Source organism: Pezoporus wallicus, unplaced genomic scaffold (assembly GCF_028554395.1).
Source record: "Pezoporus wallicus isolate ANWC-B61680 ecotype Strahan unplaced genomic scaffold, APGP_CSIRO_Pwel_v1 contig_10711, whole genome shotgun sequence".
Classification (NCBI taxonomy): Eukaryota; Metazoa; Chordata; class Aves; order Psittaciformes; family Psittacidae; genus Pezoporus; species Pezoporus wallicus.
Window position 1 is genome coordinate 328,497 of NW_026638325.1, and position 16,633 is coordinate 345,129.

Consider the following 16,633-nt stretch of genomic DNA (forward strand, 5'->3'; position numbering starts at 1 on the left):
CTTTGCAGTGTGGCATCAGGGACAGCAGATGACAGTCAGACGAAGGGATGCAGGAGCTCCCATGCTCTCAGCTTCACTTGGTGTGGTGACATGAAGGCAATGAGGATGCCTTGTCTGGGTCAGAGCAGAGCTTTCTTTACTCCTTATCCCTCCAACTACAGCCTTTAGTGGATGGATGAGCAAAACCACAGTGAGGAATAGAGGAAAATAGGAATCTAATAGGAGCCTGGTACAAGTAGAGCACAGTGGATGGACAGGAAGAGAAGAGAAGAACATCGTTTGGTGGTGGTTCATGTCCAACCAGAAAATGATCACTGATGTTCCCTGTGATCTGGAATTGGGGCCAATCTCACTGCATGTTTTCCATTAACAGCCTCAGCAGCAGAAGCCTGAATGTGGTGGTGATGTTTTGTGATGGTGCAATGCCGGGGAGACCTCACTGGATGTCCTGCTGGAAACCAGGCTTTCAGGCTAAGTCATAGAAATGTAATCCAGTCATAGGAACTGGATTCAATGGTGGCCATAATAGCAGAAGAAAGGGGTTGGGATGGTTACGAGGCTTTGGTGTGATGCAGCCATGGAAAGGGTCTGGGCTGTAGGAAACAAGTGATGGAGAGGATCATACTTGAAATACTTTGTGTTACGCATCTGAGAATCAGGATGGAACAGGAACAGAGGAAAGAAAGCACAAACCAGAGAGAGATGAAGCATCAAAGCTAAACGACAGCACTGGTCCATGAACCGATGAGCCATGGATGTATTTGGGCTGAAAATCAGAAGGTCCCAGGAGAGACCCAGCAAGAGCTCCCCAATGGGGTCAGTATGAACTCGAGGACATGCTTCCAGCCCCATCTTCTCGGGAAAGCCTCCAAAGGGCATCTCTGGGGTGATAAATGGCAATGTGGTTCCTTGCAGCAGCCAAACTTATAGCTTCTGAGATACTTATGGCCCGGAGTGAGCCCTCCAGTGTGTGTGTGTGTGTGTGTGTGCAAACAGCCACGCAGGGAGAAGGCACGGGAGAGAGGTGAGTTGAGTTCAACAGCAATGAGGCATCGGGTGGCAACCTCCACACCCAGCAAATGGCTGTAATAACAACTCCTCACAGCACCTCGGAGCCCTTCGTGAAGGGCACCAAGCTCCAGCGAGCGCTACCTCCTACCAGGGAGACGTGGAGGGAGCTGGAGGAGGGTTGGATGGCGGTGTCCTCGTTCCTGGGGGCTTTGATTTAATGGTGTTTCCCCCCAGCATCAGATGACTGTTGGCCGTGGGGGGAGCTGGAAAATACAAGATGGGCTGGACCATCCCAGTGCGTCTCCCCAGGAACTTGAGTTCCTCAAATGAAGAAGCAGAAGTGAAGGGGGAGAGGGGAGAGGCGAGGCACTGACCATCACCGGCTCTAGGACAGACGCAGAGGTCCCCGGCTCCTCTCTCATCCTGGAGGGATGCTTGGGTTAAACCTTCTCGGACATCCCCCTGGGGAGGCTCTGTGGGGAGTGCAGCTCCACCGACTGCCGCCGCCGGACCTCGCGCTCTGCCCAGTCCTCCTCGGGCTCGAAGCCCTTGAAGATGGCAAGTCTCTCCGAGAAGGTCTTGGCTTGCGGGCACAGGATGTAGTTGTAGATGATGGAGGCTGCGGCTGCCCCAACCAGGGGGCCCACCCAGAAGACCTGAGGGAGAGGGAAAGGTAAGAGTTGGGTGAGGAAAACCCAGCCTGAGTGTGGAGGACAGGGAGAAACCAGCATCTCTGAAGGGCATCGCAGGGGGGGTTATGTTCCTTCCTGCCCTGTGGGCACTGGGAGTGAGATGCAGAAGCCAGCTCTGCTTTGGCCATCGCTGTTGACCTGAACTCCCATCCGTTGCTGTTGTGCCTGAATATACCCAACCAGCCTCTTCTGTTGAGAGCTGTGTGATCTTCATGACCGATAGGCCATCATGAGCATGGGTTCCCCTGCCTAAGCATCTTCCTACCCCTTTACACACTGCTACAAAGAGGAGGCTACCAGCCAGAGCTGGGCTCCTCTGAGCACATCAACCTGAGCCACCACAGCTCTAGCTCCGAAATGGAAACACATGGGAGTGTTCCTAAAGAAACTGGTGGAAAATGTATGCCCAGATCCAAGTGGAACCAGGAAAGGTCTCCAGGACCGGCAAGAAGAGCTCCACTCTCCATTTGTTCTGCTTCCTTGGCTAAGTCACGGGCAACAACCCACACACCCTTCTGCTGTTGCAATGCCCGCAGATAAGCCAGTTAAGCACCCAGCAGCCCCACCTCGTTTTGCTAATCTCTACATCTCTTCCCAAGCCGGAGCCGGTGTGGAAATGCCAGGAATGTGCCCGGCTCTGTGGGTTTCGAGGAACAGCGCTCATCCCACCGACACAAGGCACGGAGCCGGCTCTTACCCAGTGGTCGCTGAAGTCTCCGACTATAACAGCAGGGGCGAAAGACCTGGCTGGATTCATGGAGCAGCCAGTGTAACGGATCTGCAGAGGAACACCGGTTTGTTGTTAGCATTTAACCCTTTACCGTGACCCTGGTGTGGTTTGGATTCATTCCCTGAGCTGCTGCTTCGCCCTCCCCATTCCAGGAAAAGGGATGCTCCTGCAGCTTCCACCACCTGAGTCAACACCGGTGCACCTTGTGTGCAAGCACGAGCATGGTGCAACCCGGCTGGAGGCTGGGTGACGTGCCCTGCAGCGTGACGAGAAGCGTGGGGACACGCTGCTGCTGTGCCTAGTCCTGGAGCAAGCTGCCTCTCCTTGCCATTGAGGGTAGGAGAAGAGTCCCATAGGCACATGGGCTGCAGAGGGCTAAGGATGGAAGATGCAGTGTTAAGCATTGCTCAAAGGAGTGGTGAATGCTCCATCCCTGGCAGTGTTCAAGGCAAGGTTGGATGGGGCTTGGAGCAAACCTGCTCTAGTGGAAGGTGTCCTTGCCCATGGATGATGGAACTGGGTGATCTTAAAGTCCTTTCTAACCCAAACCAGTCTATGATTCCGTGATTCACTTTACTACATGTACTGAGAGGCTGGGAGGGTTTGGAGCTCTTTTGGTCTCATCCAGGAGAGATTTCCCTGGGTGTCCATCCCAAATACTTCCCAGTCTTATCATGAGCGCCTCAGCTTCTAACACATTCACTCTGGGGCAGAAGACCCCATTGATGCCTTGTTGCTCCCTGTAGGACTCAAGGAGCAGCAAACCCAGCAGGGGCAGTGTTTTCCTGCCCCGTAAAAGCAGAGCTCAGGCTATGGCTCTGCTACAGCTTTGGTGTAGTTTTCCTCCTCTATCCACTGCAAAGCCATGGGCACCACTTGAGTTACACCTCCCCATCCAACCCAGAGCAAGCAGCCGAGCAGGCTTTGGGCATGGACACAAAGATAACCCAAACCCATTGAGTTTTAGCCCATTTTAGCCTATTCTACCCACCCCAAGGAGATGTCCCACAGCAACGGAGAGGCCAATGGAGAGGGCAGGAGAGCCCAGGTTGTCCTCCCGGCGTTCATCCGTGGAAGCAAAGATGCACAGGACGAGCTGGAAGGTGAGGAAGAGCTCAACGGTCACTGCCTGCCCCGTCGTTGTCTCGTTGTGCAGCTGGAGGGGAGGAAAAAGGTGTCTCAGGGACAAGCATTGGGTGACTGGGTTGGGAGCCAGGGAATAGGTGGGATTTTGGCATCAATAGGAAAAGGAGGAAAAAATTCCCAGCTAAAAGGAAAAGAGGCTCAATGATTGACCAGGAAATGGTTTATTTCTTGGCATTCCTTTGGGTTTTTTTTTTTCTCCTCTAGGAATTATTTATTCCTTTTCCTCACATTTAAAATGCAAAATGCCTCTTGGGAAAGTTTGGAAGTTGGAAAATGTCAAAAAGAAGGGGTTTGGCATCAAAAACCCATTCCCATCCCCTCTTCCCATACTATTTGAAAGGGCAGGATTTGAGCTGAAGCTGAGCCTTGGCTGCACCCCCTCTCCTCCAGCCCTGCTTTCTGGCACTTTAGTGCTCCTTGGTGGTGCTGCAGCCACATCTGGATGGATCTGGCATCTGGATGTGCACATCTGGCACCAGCAGCACTGCTTCCCCCAGTCTCCCTTCACTTCCCCAGCCTATGGCACATCCCAGCCCTTTCTTTGCTCAGTGGTGGCTCGAGGTGGCAATTGCCTTCTTGGCCAAGATCCAGGTCTTTCTCTCCAATATTCCCCCTTTGTATTAAGGATAATCTGTGCAGGCAGCTACACGATGAGCAGCCCACAGGGGAAAGAAGGAAAATCCCTCTTCCAGGTGATTCAAGCTGTAAACCAAGTAAGCTGGGCACTTTGAAAGCCTCTCTTAAAAGCCCTTCTTGCTTTATTGGGTTTATTAAGCCTCAGCTATTATCAGTCTAAATCACCTTGCTCAGATTAATCCCCAATCCCTTTTTCAACCCTCTTAATCCCTTTGGCAGCGAAGCTGGGCCCTGCCACTGCCTCCCTACTGCAAGAAGGGGGATGTGGGGGTGCTGCTTCCTGAAGCACATCCAAAGCTGCCTGCCTCCTCCCGCATGGCTCAGCTGGGGTTTGGGTGATGCTGGTCCATGGGCACCCCTATAGGAGACAGAGCTGCCTGAAGAGGAGTGGTGGGGCATGGAGAGGAGATATGAACCCTGTGACTTCTGAATTCCTTTCCCCCCTGCCCCTCTTTTGAGGTGCATCGGTGAGGAAGGGGTATGCTGGAGGTTGAGGGACCACTGGGGAGCCCCCTTAAGGCTTCCTAAAGTTCCCTGGTTTCTTTTCTTCCCTGCATGGATCCAGACTGGGATCCTCACGATGCTGCTGGCATTGGGCACCTGTGTGCAGGCATTGGGATGAACCAGGATCTGGTGTGGCCATTCCTTCACAGCTGGAAGCAGTTTAACGAGCATTGCTGGCTAATGAAAATCTGGGATTTAGACCTAACACATGACATTCCCATTGCTGGGAATCTGGCAGCGCAGCCTGTAAACAGTGGCATTGCTGATAGAGGAGAAAAGGCTGCCTACACCCACATGAAGACTGGAAAGTGGGATGAGCTCAGGGCAAGAGGCATGGAGAGGTGATACTTTAGATCATGTCTTTCCCTAATCATATGGTTTCATCCCAATCCATCTCCTCCGCCCTAGATAAAACTGAGCTAAGGGTGGCTTTGTCTCTTAAGGGAGGTGTCTATGTGGGCAGCTGGATCTTACCTCTGGTTTTAGTCCTAAAAAGCAGAGGGAGCATCCTTCACCCCTGCTCCTGGGTGGACCCTTGCTGCACGGTGCTGGGCTATAGCCGACAGAGCCTTTCTACCCAACGCTGAATAAAGAGGGGTTTGATGGCCACAAACCCCTTCTCCACACCCCTCAGCCTTCCCCAAAGCCCATCCCAATGTTTCCTGCTCCCTTCCAAGCCCCGTCTGTGGGCTGAGCTCTTACCTTGTTGATGGCCAAGCCTTCCCGGGAGTCTGCTGGGGTGATCTCGTGTAGGATTGCAGCCCCCACCACGGCCCCCAGCAGCTGGGCCACCACGTAGAAGACTGCACGGAGGAAGGAGACCTGGGAGCCGATGAGACAAGCCACGGTCACTGCCGGGTTGATGTGGGCCCCGCTGACGTGCCCCAAGGCTTGGACCAGCGTGCCGATGGCCAAGCCGAAAGCCAGCGCGATCTGCAGGATGCTGGGGGAGGAAGCTGAGGGCCAGTTCAGAGCGGAGCCCAGGCCGAAGAGGATGAAGACCAAGGTCGCCAGGAACTCCGCAAAGACAGCCCGGGTGAAGGCGATGGATCGCAATTCCCACATCATGGAGCTGGGGGCTGCAAGGACTGCCCCTGCCTGGGGGATCTGCAGGCAAGCGCTGCCAGAGCGGCTGTGTCTGTAGGGGATGCTGAGGGACCGGGTATGTGTATGGATGCGGGGGGTGAAGGATCCCGAGTGGAAGGAGATGGGAATGTGGTCCTAGGAAACCTGAGGCTTTTTCTCATGTGTGTTCCAGCTGAGGGAACATCAGACCCTGCCCCTTCTATTAAAGCCGGGGAATGCAGCATTGGCCACCCTTGGGAGGTCATAAATCAGCCTTGAGCAATGCCATGAAACACTTCCCTTTCTCCTTTGCTTTCTTACTAGGGGACCTATCCCTACAGGTGCTTGGTGCTCCTCTCTTTCCCAGGCTCTACCACCTACAGCACAGAGAGGAGAGAAAGCAAAGGGGTTTCTGTAATGCTAGAGCTGGATGCTGAAACGCAGGACCTGGGATACAGAAGGGATGCACAGAACTCCAAGTGACTTACTACAGCTCCATTCCTCAGAGTACCCGGTTTTAACAGCCTGGGCACAGGTTTGCTACCCAGAGAAATGGGATCCAGCCCCAAGAAATGCCTGTCAGGAAGGAAATGCTGGTGTGAAGCAGTGACATGAGCTGCAGAACCGGCTGCTTACCGATGGCCCACTCAGCTCCTCAGAAATGGCTCTTGACTTCTCGCTGTTAATCTCCAGAACAGGAATGATGTTTTCTTCCCTGGAGCATCATTATTCACCTCAAACCATCCAGTAATTGCCCAACAAGTCTGTTTTCCCTATTCTTCCATTGCTTACAACACATTTACCCATTACACATTTTGCCCGTTCCTGGGTGATTCTCAGCATGAGAAGGACATGGAGCTGGTGGAGCAAGGCCAGAGGAGGCCATGAGGATGCTCAGGGGCTGGAGCAGCTCCCATAGGAGCCAGGCTGAGAACATTGGGGCTGGAGCAGAGAAGCTGCGTGGGGAGCTCAGAGCAGCTTCCAGTGCCTGAAGGGGGGGTACAAGGATGCTGGAGAGGGACCTGCATCAGGGACTGGGGTGATGGGACAGGGGGTGATGGGTTCAGAGTGGAACAGGGGGAGTTCAGGTTGGAGATGAGGGAGTTCTTCCCTGTGAGGGTGCTGGGACGCTGGGATGGGTTGAATGGAGAAGGTTTGGATGCCCCATCCCTGGCAGTGCTCAAGGCCAGGTTGGACACAGGGACTTGGAGCACCCTGCTCTAGATGAAGGTGTCCCTGCCTGTGGCAAGGGGTTGGAACTGGATGAGCTTTAAGGTCCGTTCATCCCAACCCATTCCATGATTCTATGCCTGTAAAGCCTTTTCCTCCCTGTGCCGTTGGGGTTGGTGGCTTTGCTGGAAAGGCAGCACTTGTTTCTTCTTCCCTTTCATTAGCAGCCTCTGTAGCTATTTAAAGCTGGCAGGAGCACTGCCCTAGGGTGGAGCTGGAGCTGGAAAGGCCATTTCATTCCAGAGGGATGCAGAGCACCCGAACTGAGAGTCCTTTCTCTGGCTCTGACAAAGGCTGCCAGTGTCCAACGACCAACTTCCCCTGCAAGTGCCACCAAGCTGCCGGGAAAGGTTGATGTAAAGCTTTCCATATTGCCCGAATTTTATCCTGGAATCATGGAATATCACAAGCTGGAAGGGATCCCTAAGGGTGTGTGAAGGCCTGTTCTTCCCTCCAGTGCACATGGGTGACAGTTACACCAAATGATGGTTGCAGGTCCCTTCTAACTCAACTATTCTCATTGACTCACAGGGAATTGGAAGGGACCTCAGCGATCATCTGATCCAGCCTTTAAACTTCTGTTCTATCCTATCCCATTCCACTCCAGTCTTCCCTTTTAAAAGATGCTTATGGGAATAGTGCTCTTAAAGAGGGAGAGATCATAGAACAAGTCAGCCCCATGGGTGAATCTGAAGGAGGTTGGATATGGTCCTTAGGAAACCTGCTCTCTAAGAATCCTCTTGGGCTTCCTCAGGGCCTTTGGCTCACCACAGCATCGCTCTGGCTTGCCAGCAGTGAAGCCAACCTCACAGAACAGGTTGTGAGGCCAAAATCGGGGTCAAACCCATGGTCACGTCCAGTCTGCACGCTCCTGAGTGCCTGGTGCAGACTGGAGAGCTCAGTGTTGTTACTCAAGGCGTAGTTATGTCAGGTTAACAATGCAGGCTGTTATTAGTGCAGGGAATGACAGAGAGCAAATATGGGCAATTAAGTGGAGCTGATATCCTATTTGATTAACAGCTATACACGGCGAGGGAATTGTGATGTAGCAGTGCTTAATGGAGGCTCATTAAAAGGAGAGAGAAGTAAGCAGGATTAGCGCTGAGCTAATCTTCATCTTAAGCCAGACTTAAAAGTCTAAGGCAGCCTCATGGGCCTCGCTTGTATCCAGCAAAAGTTCATTGCAGCTCTTTGAGAGGGGCTTTGAGGTGTTTTGGTGTGGATGTGGGTTTCTGCTCTGCACCACGATGAAAGGACTGGGGCTGCATTGGGTCTTGCGAAGCAGGATCTCCCTTAGCGTGGTCTTCACTGTGGGGCAGAGCAAACTGCAGTGAGATGCTGCTTCCCAGCAGGAATCACACATCCCAGCTCTCACCCAGGCACCTCTAGCTCTGCAGTGACTGTAATCCTGCTGGTTTGACAGGGATCCACAGCACGGAGCCAGATGCTGCTGATGTTAATGCCGGGCATTGGCAGAGCCAAGGTTCCCTGCCTGGCTGCACGGTGCGTGGCCACGCATCCTTCCATGTGCTTGGAGAAACAGGAGACCGGAGCTTGGGGCTGGCTTGCTGAAGCTCTGCTGGTGTCTAAGAGGGGTTCCTGGACCTGCTGGTGCTGCTTTACCCCTTACATCAACTGCGTTGCAGCGTTAGGAGCATCAATGAGCATCCTTCACAGCGAAGCCGAGTGGGTTGGGGACGTGCGTTATTTCACCTTTGAAACCACAGCCTTTGGAGTGGAACAGCATTATGGCTCTCCCCTGGGACCAAATGCAGGTTCAGAGGGTTGGTTGAAGCACCCGGCTTCCTCCCCATGGCAGAAAACGGCCTGGCAACCCGCTCTTGAAGAACGTTTTGTAAGCAAGGGAGCTGAGCTTGCACAAGACCTCGCTTCTCGAGTGCCTTAGATGGCTCCGATATCTCTGCTTCCCTGGCTTTCAGGAAAGCACAAACATCTCGCAGGTATCTCCATTCCATCGAAAATACCTCCGAGCCACAGGGAAGAACAGCTTGATTGCATCAACAGCAGCGAGTTTTCCTGCTTGGAGCTGATCCGCCACAGGAGGTGCTTGCGCTGCCCAGACCTCACCGACAGCTCCGCTTCTTGCTCTTTGCTGTGTGTTAGGGAACTCCTCAGACAACTCCCTTGTCCTCTCCAGAGCCGAATGGGCAACCTGTACCCATGGCAGCAAGCACCCTTTGCATTAGACACTGGAGAATCCACAGCGGGACTAAGTCTTGGGATAAACCTTGACCCAAACCTGGCCATTCTTGGCTCTGCTCTTCATCAAAATACACGTTTTTTTGTCCAAGAAAGGAGGTGTAAAGCTGAAAATGCTACTTCTGAGAGTGCCCTCGGGGAAGCCTTTAAAGGAAGTCAAAGAATAAGAAGGAACAAATCCTACTTCTGGTATCGGGACTAATCCTGTTGCTCCAGTTCTGCTCGCTGCCTGGATAAATGGATGTGTCAGTGCGTTTGTCCCCAGCCATGGGGGTCGCAGGCTGCCAGGGCACTTGGAGAAGCAGAGCAGATGGGGATGAGGATACAGATGCTTTTGGGATGGGACCAGCAGAGCCATACACACCTCAGCTGGGAATCAGAGCACCCGCAGCATTAGCATGGCTCTGGGACCTTCCCACCCTGAATGTCCTGACCCTGATGGGCTATGGGACCAGGCAGGTCCCTTGTCCTCCTATACCTGAGTTTGTAAACCACTGCAGGGTGGTGTTAGAGATTCCTGCTATAGGGAGCTGTGGGGCATTGAGGGAGAGGACTAAGCTCCCCTTTAGCTCCAGGCTGGTTTGTGGTGGGAGGCAGCAGCAGCAAAGCTCTTGCTGCGGTGTAAACCAAGGCACAGCTCCCATTGCACATCACTGATGCCCCAGGGAGGCAGAGCAGAGGAGAAGGCATTCCCTAAAGCAAGGTGACCACCGGGAGAAGCTCTATTCTCCCATTATCACCTTGCACCAAAAGGACGTGCACCCAGTGCGAAAACTCAGCCCCTTTTCCGGCACTTCAGGCCAAATCCTAAATCCTTCTTCAAGCAGAACTTCTGGCTCTTGCAGTGTTTATTGTTCTTGTTTTAGTTGAAGCAAAAGGATTAAAGCAGCCTTGATTTCCTTCACTGACTTCAATGAATTGAGCTTGAGCGCGGGCCAGGAGCTGGGTCTGGCGTTAGGAGAAGGACCTGCAAGTTCAGTCCTGAATGTTTGCCCAGGGTCTTAGTCAAGGTAGATGCTGCCTGGTGGAGCCAGGTGATGGGAACAGGGTGATGGGAACAGGACCCATTTCTAGGGGCCATGTGAAGACCATGCAGCCTTGCAGCCCGTCATGGTCTCTGCAGCACCAAGGCAGGGGGTTAATTCTTTCTCGCTGTGATTTGCTATGGAAGTACATATAGATACATAGGAAAGGATCACTTTTCTTTGGCTAGCATCACGTCAGTGAGACCCAGGCTGTCCACAACCAGGAGCCACGGTTTCTGCCTCTGCAGGGAGACTTGGAAAGATATGGACAATCCCACCATACTACGAGGTCAGGGGCAGGGCTGAGTTAGGCGACGACCTCCCTTCAATCGTGCCTTAAGGGGTGAGGAAAGGAGAGCGTTCCTCCCTTGTTGGAGAGCTGAAGTTCAAGGCCAGGGCATGGAATATTTTACATCGACCTTTATGGGAAAACAACTCGTGTTTCTTCTCTTGGATCCATAAAAAGAACTTGGAAGTGGACGATCTTCAGGTCCTTTCCAACCCAAACCATTCCCTGATTCTAAGCAAACAAAGCCAGACACCAGGGTATCCAGAGAAGCATGATAGACCCCGTGGCCTTACCCAGGCGTGAATATTACCTTGGTTAAAACCAACCCGATTGCACCATCACCCTCAGGAGACCTCAGCTTCACCCTTGCTGGATGCTCAGTGCTATGTTTGCCAAACAAATGGCATCTAATGAGCCAAACTTCCCAGCGGGTGTAAAGTGCCTTTGACATCAGTGCGGTGGCATTGATGGAGAGCATCCAGTGGCCTTCCCACCAGGTTCCTCATTCTTATGTAAATCAGAAGTAATGGAGCTGAAGGCCAGGAAGAAAAAGGGATTTGAGTGTCTTTCTTGATGTAATTCTCCTGGATTTAGGGATTTAAAAGCCAGATTAGATACCACCAGGGATTGTCCTGCCAATGGCTCCAGAAACATCCCCTGTCCCCTCCTGCCCTGTCTTCTCCAGCCCCACGGGTCTGAGATGTTCATCACATAAGGGATTGCAGAGCTGTTGCAATACCCGTGTTATCTCCCCATCAGCGCTGTGGGTACCCGTTTATTGGCTGCTCACCTGGGCTGCAGGACTTCTTTGGCTGCTATCTCCTGATCTTGGCTGGCAGGGAGGCAGGAGGGTGCCTGGTAACCTCACCTTTGAGAAGAGGCTGTTATCGCAGTGTAGGTGAGGCCATGGGTGGCCTTGGCAGTGCTGGGGAATGGTTGGGCTGGATGAGCTGGAAGGTCTTTTCCAACCCCGTTGATTCTATAGGGAGCTGCTGGTGCATGTGATGAGGAGGTGGGTGAGGATGCATGGTCAGTGCCGTGGTCCTTGTACAGCCAGATAAGGGGAGCAGTGCAAGAAACTCTGTGGTCCATAGAGGGGGAAGAAAGGCTTGGTTAAGGCTGCAGTGCAGCGGGCACACAGGAAGCCAGCAGAGATGTCAGAACCCTCCCAGCCATTCAACCAAGCAGGCGGTTTGAGGTCAGGAAGCTGCTCCTGCCTCTGCTTTGGTGGATCTTGGAGCTGGGATCTGAACACAGAGCTGGGATCTGAACACGGAGGCTCAGAGGCGGCTTCAACTCAAGACTCAACTGCATCCCGACCCTACAGAACTTGGCAAGTGCAACGTCACCATCGGTGCAGAGCTGTTGCACGGCCATGGGGAGGTGCTGCCTGCCCCATAGCTCTTGGTGTCACTGGGCCCTCCCAGCCAGTGCCCAAAGGCCTCCAGCCTCTGCTCATCCCCATGGCCTCCTCTGGACTTGCTCCAACAGCTCCATGCCCTTACGTTGAGGACCCCAGCACTGCACACAGTGCTGCAAGAGGGGTCTCATGGGATCAGAGCAGAGGGGCAGGATCCCCTCCGTGACCTGCTGCTCCTGCTCTGGGGATGCAGCCCAGCACACGCACAAAGAAGCTCTTTCTCTCCATCTTGTGTAGACCTGAGATGATCTCAAGGTCCTTTCCATCCCTAACCATCCTATGCTGACCGCCTGGGTGCCGGTGTTGGCTGCAGCAGCAGCAGCACCACCAGGCTCCCTTCTTAGGGGGAGGCTCACGAGGATTCTTCACATTCCTGTGCGCATCCTTGCCTTGCCTTGCATCAAGTTCCTCCCTAAGAGCTTAAAGCAGCAGCTGCACAGTGGCATGAAGGTGTCACTCCAAGTGTCACCGAAACCTGTTCTGTGCCCCCCCCCCCTTCCCCGCCCCATCCCTGTGGGGCAGGTTTGCATACTTATGCAATTCCTCTCGTTTCACAGCACCCCGTGCGCACGCCGGGGCTGAGAACCCGTTCTTCTGGCAGCGACGAGGGCAACGCGCTCCTGAGCAGCCTAATCCTGGGCAGAGCCTCCTGGCCGCGTTGAGCTGCTCGCCTGGTTGGAGCAGACACGTGTGGGGTGGTTGCTCCCCCATGGGTTCCGTGGGCATCCCGCGTTTCGCTTCTGGTTAGGGTTAAACCCCAGCGCTGGGACCCTGCTCCCTGACATCCATCAAAATCACAGCTCCGGAGTCCCTGAGCCAAAGCAAGGCGAATTCCTCCAAGAACCCAAATCTTGGCGCTATCTCAGCCCCACACATGGGCAAAGAGCTCGAGAGACTCATTGGATGGTCCCCAACATCTGCCCATCTCTGGGGTTTGAGCCCTCGCTGGTTAAAAGGCCTTTCTGAGGCTTAAAGAGAGCTCAGCTGGGTACAGGTTGCAGGAGCTTCTTCAGGCAATGGAGCACTGAGGGTCTAAAGGGGGTGATGGAGGCTTGGGGTTTGCTTTGGGGTGGTTTTAGCTGGGGCAACAGTGTTGGCTCGCAAGGCTTGAGCTAGAGGCCACTAAGAGCATCCCACCCCAAATGGTTCTGCCTTGTCCAGCTCCCCATATTGCATGGTAAGGGCTTGGAACTGGAGGAGCGTTAAGGTCCTTTCCGACCCCACCTGGGGCTGCTGGCAGGATGGAGATGAGGGTTGGGCTTGGAATGCCCATGGAATAAGGGCGGTTTTATCCTCAACACCTCCTCATGCGCACCCTGATGTTTGCAGCTTTCATCTGAATCTCCAGCCCTGGGACCAGGCCTGGTGGCAGGATTTGCCGTGAATAATCCATGGATAACTCAGCAGCCTCAGAGCCTGGGGTGAATTCCTCCCTTTTCACATGGGGTTTGGATTTGGAGCCCATGGCAGAGCATTGGGTGCCAGCGCGGGGGGGGGAGACACAGGACATCCCCCTGGGGCTGCAGGAAAGCAGCTTTACAGAGGGCTCCTGGGTGTGCCACCGTGTCTGTCGATGCAGCAGATCCCTTAATTATCCCATCGGGTTTCCTTTACCTCGGTTTTGATGTGATTGAGTGTTCAGCAAAGTTGCTTTAATCCCTGTGAAATCCCCGCTGGATTTGGCAGGGCGCAGCCTTCAAAGAGGTTTCCACCATTGGCTTTGCAGGGGATTGAAGGTGGTTGCGTGCAGGAGGATGGGGCTGCTGCAGCCTGGCGCTGAGCTGGACCACGGGGACGGGCAGGGAGAGGGAAGGGGGATGCTGGATGGTTGTTGTGTGCCAACATCGCAGCCCGGGCTCTCCTCTTGCATCCTCCCATTGCATCTGCCAGGTGATGCCATCATCGTTAAGGGGAGACCTTAGAGCACCTCCAGTGCCTAAAGGGGCTACAGGAAACCTGGAGGGGGGGCTTTGGACAAGGGATGTAGGGACAGGCCAAGAGGGAATGGCTTTAACCTGCCAGAGGGGAGGAACTGGGTGAGCTTTAAGGTCCGTTCAACCCAAACCACGCTGTGATTCTATGGTTTCATTACATTCTTGGCACATTTAAGAGCTTCCAGCTCAAACAGGGAAGCAAAGAACCAGGCTTGGAGCAGCTTCTTTGGTGGAGAAGGATGCTCCCTGCATGGCCTGAAGGGTTCTGCTCTTCAGTGCTATCAGCTGGGCAGCAGCATCCTTGTCTCCTCCATGGCAGAGCTGAGCCTCACCCCAAGCCCCTTGCAGCCCCCAGGCTCTCCCAGCTCATCTTCCACGATGGTTTCTCCTGGGAACATTCCCTGTTGGTGTTGGGTTTGTTTGGGGTGAGGGAAGACTGAGAGCCCCTGGGGTGGGAATGGGCCTTGTGGACCCCAGCGTGGTGGAGGGGGCTGTGTTGTGGTAGGCAATGCCACCTGCTCCTCTCTGCTGAGGGTTTTTCCTCTTCCAGACCCAGCATTTTAGCTCTTTGCTGCATCTTCACCTGGGGATGGAGCACGTGGGGTCCTGCATTGTCCCACCAAAGAACCTGCCTTCCCTTTGCTCTTCTTCCCTTGGAGATGCTCAGGGCTGGATGCTGGGCTCCCCCTTTAGCCTCCTTCATGGGCTTGAACTGATAAACACTGCTTCAGTGCTGGGACCTGACGATGCTCGTGGTCCCTTCAGCCCCTCTTAACAGGCTGCAGGCGATGAGTTAAGGCCTTGTGTCACCCGAATGCCTTGTGTCAGCTGCAGTTTCACTTCCCAAGCCCTTGAGCCCTCTGCTCATGCGGTGCTTGAAGGGGCACCAGGAGCCCAGCCCAGCTTCCCTGCCTTCAGTTTCTGTCCCTGGCTGGGGACCTGCCCAGTTTGACGCCTCTGCTCAGCCCTTGAGGCTCCTTGTGGTTCTCTTCACTGGTTCTGAATAACCCTGACAAGTATTTGCAGCCCCTGTGCACTTGAATGGCTGGGGCTGGGCTCTGCCGCCGCCAGCTCTGCATTGCCTGGCTGCATTCTTTCATTTCCAGCTCATGCTTCCCTCTTAACCCATCCATTGCCTCTGCTCTGCGGGAGCTGAGCGTGGGGACGGGCTTTTCAACCCCCGTCCCTTGCAGGCTCTTCTTAGGGAGCCTAAAGTGCAGCCAGGCCCTTTTTCATGCTGCAGTGCAGGGGCTTCGTGATGCTCATGGTCCCTTCAGCCCCTTCTGTATGGGCTTGAGGTGATAACACTGCTTCAGTGCAGGGGCTTCATGATGCTTGTGGTCTCTGCAGGGGCTTCATGATGCTCATGGTCCCTTCAGCCCCTTCTGCATGGGCTTGAGTTGATAACACTGCTTCAGTTCTGGGGCTTCATGATGCTCATGGTCCCTTCAGCCCCTTCTGCATGGGCTTGAGTTGATAACACTGCTTCAGTTCTGGGGCTTCATGATGCTCATGGTCCCTTCAGCCCCTTCTGTATGGGCTTGAATAGATAACACTGCTTCAGTGCAGGGGCTTCATGATGCTTGTGGTCCCTTTAGCCCCTACTGTATGGGCTTGAATGGATAACACTGCTTCAGTGCTGGGGGTTCATGATGCTCGTGGTCCCTTTAGCCCCTTCTGCACGGGCTTGAACTGATGCGAGTGAGCAGATAAGCTGATTTAATTCTTGTACCTGTATTGTAGACCTGGGAAGCTCACTTGAGGTGTGATGTTTATGGCATGGCAAGCCCTACAGGACTTGGAGGGGCTAGGACAGGAGCAGAGGGAGGATATGGAGAGCTGGGATACAGGGGCACAGCTCCCAGCCTGAGTGTGGTCCCAGAACGGTGCTTTCCTTGGTGGGAACCCAGCGCACGGCTCTGCTGACAGCTCTCATCCATCACGAGCCTGTCTCTCCATGTGTTTGGGTAGAGGGTGTGCTGTGTTTGTACTGTCTCTTCCTCTGTCCTGGGCAGGTTTTTGGCCCATATGAAGCAGGTCACTGTGTAAAGAGAGGTTTTTCCCCCTCCTGCCTGCTGCCTGTGGTGCAAGAGGAGATGTTTCCATCTCCCTGTGCCCTCGAGGCTCCAATCCCTGCCCTAGACCCTGTCATGGGAGGCAAAGCCTCATTCACGTTGTGCTTCTTCCTTTGGAGATGCTCTGGGCTGGATGTTGGGCTCCCCCTTTAGCCTCCTTCATGGGCTTGAACTGATAAGGCTGCTTCAGTGGAGGCCTTCATGGTGCTTCTGGTCTGCTGGGTGCTCTGGGACCCCTCCAAACCCTCCTTATGCCCCCCAGTTGTGGCTGCACCACTCCAGAGAGGCCAAGATATACGGGACAAATGAGCCTTATCCTCTCTATCCCCCTCCATGCAAAGCCTGGGAAGGGATCCAGTGCTTTGTGCACTTTCTCCCTCCTGCTCTCATGTTACGCAGTCGAGCTCAGGCCTTTCTCCTGCCCCACAGGAGCCTCCAGCCCCCCCCCACCAGGACAACCCATGTCCTGTGCCCAGCCCATGCAGCAGCACAGGGATGCTGCAGCCAAGCATCCTTCCCATCTCCTTCCCTTTTGCCCTCCCAGCCCCGAGTCCAGCATCCCCTGTCCTGCTGCTTCCCACGCTGCGTCCCTGCATCCTCCACCTGGCTCCTGCCGGCCGCTCGCTCCCGTTTTCGCCGTTTCTCTCCCGGCTTCC

General features: G+C 54.2%; 1 protein-coding gene across 1 annotated transcript; it reads right to left on the reverse strand.

The window, feature by feature from the left end:
• Nucleotides 1–520: 520 nt before the first annotated feature.
• Nucleotides 521–5,962, reverse strand: AQP2 (aquaporin 2). Its single transcript, XM_057410363.1, has 4 exons — nt 5,422–5,962; nt 3,425–3,589; nt 2,401–2,481; nt 521–1,667 (listed from the first exon to the last, which is right to left on the reverse strand). The coding sequence occupies exons 1-4, from the start codon at nt 5,785–5,787 to the stop codon at nt 1,452–1,454; spliced, it is 828 nt and encodes a 275-aa protein (XP_057266346.1). The 5' UTR covers nt 5,788–5,962; the 3' UTR covers nt 521–1,451.
• Nucleotides 5,963–16,633: the final 10,671 nt, after the last annotated feature.

Excerpts from the sequence above, each read along its gene's own strand:
- AQP2 (XM_057410363.1), bottom strand. The coding sequence starts at position 5,787 with ATGATGTGGGAATTGCGATCCATCGCCTTCACCCGGGCTGTCTTTGCG. Across the intron at positions 3,590-5,421 it reads AAGGCTTGGCCATCAACAAG|CTGCACAACGAGACAACGAC; the intron begins GTAAGAGCTCAG and ends CCTCCCCTCCAG. Across the intron at positions 1,668-2,400 it reads GAGACTTCAGCGACCACTGG|GTCTTCTGGGTGGGCCCCCT; the intron begins GTAAGAGCCGGC and ends CCTCTCCCTCAG.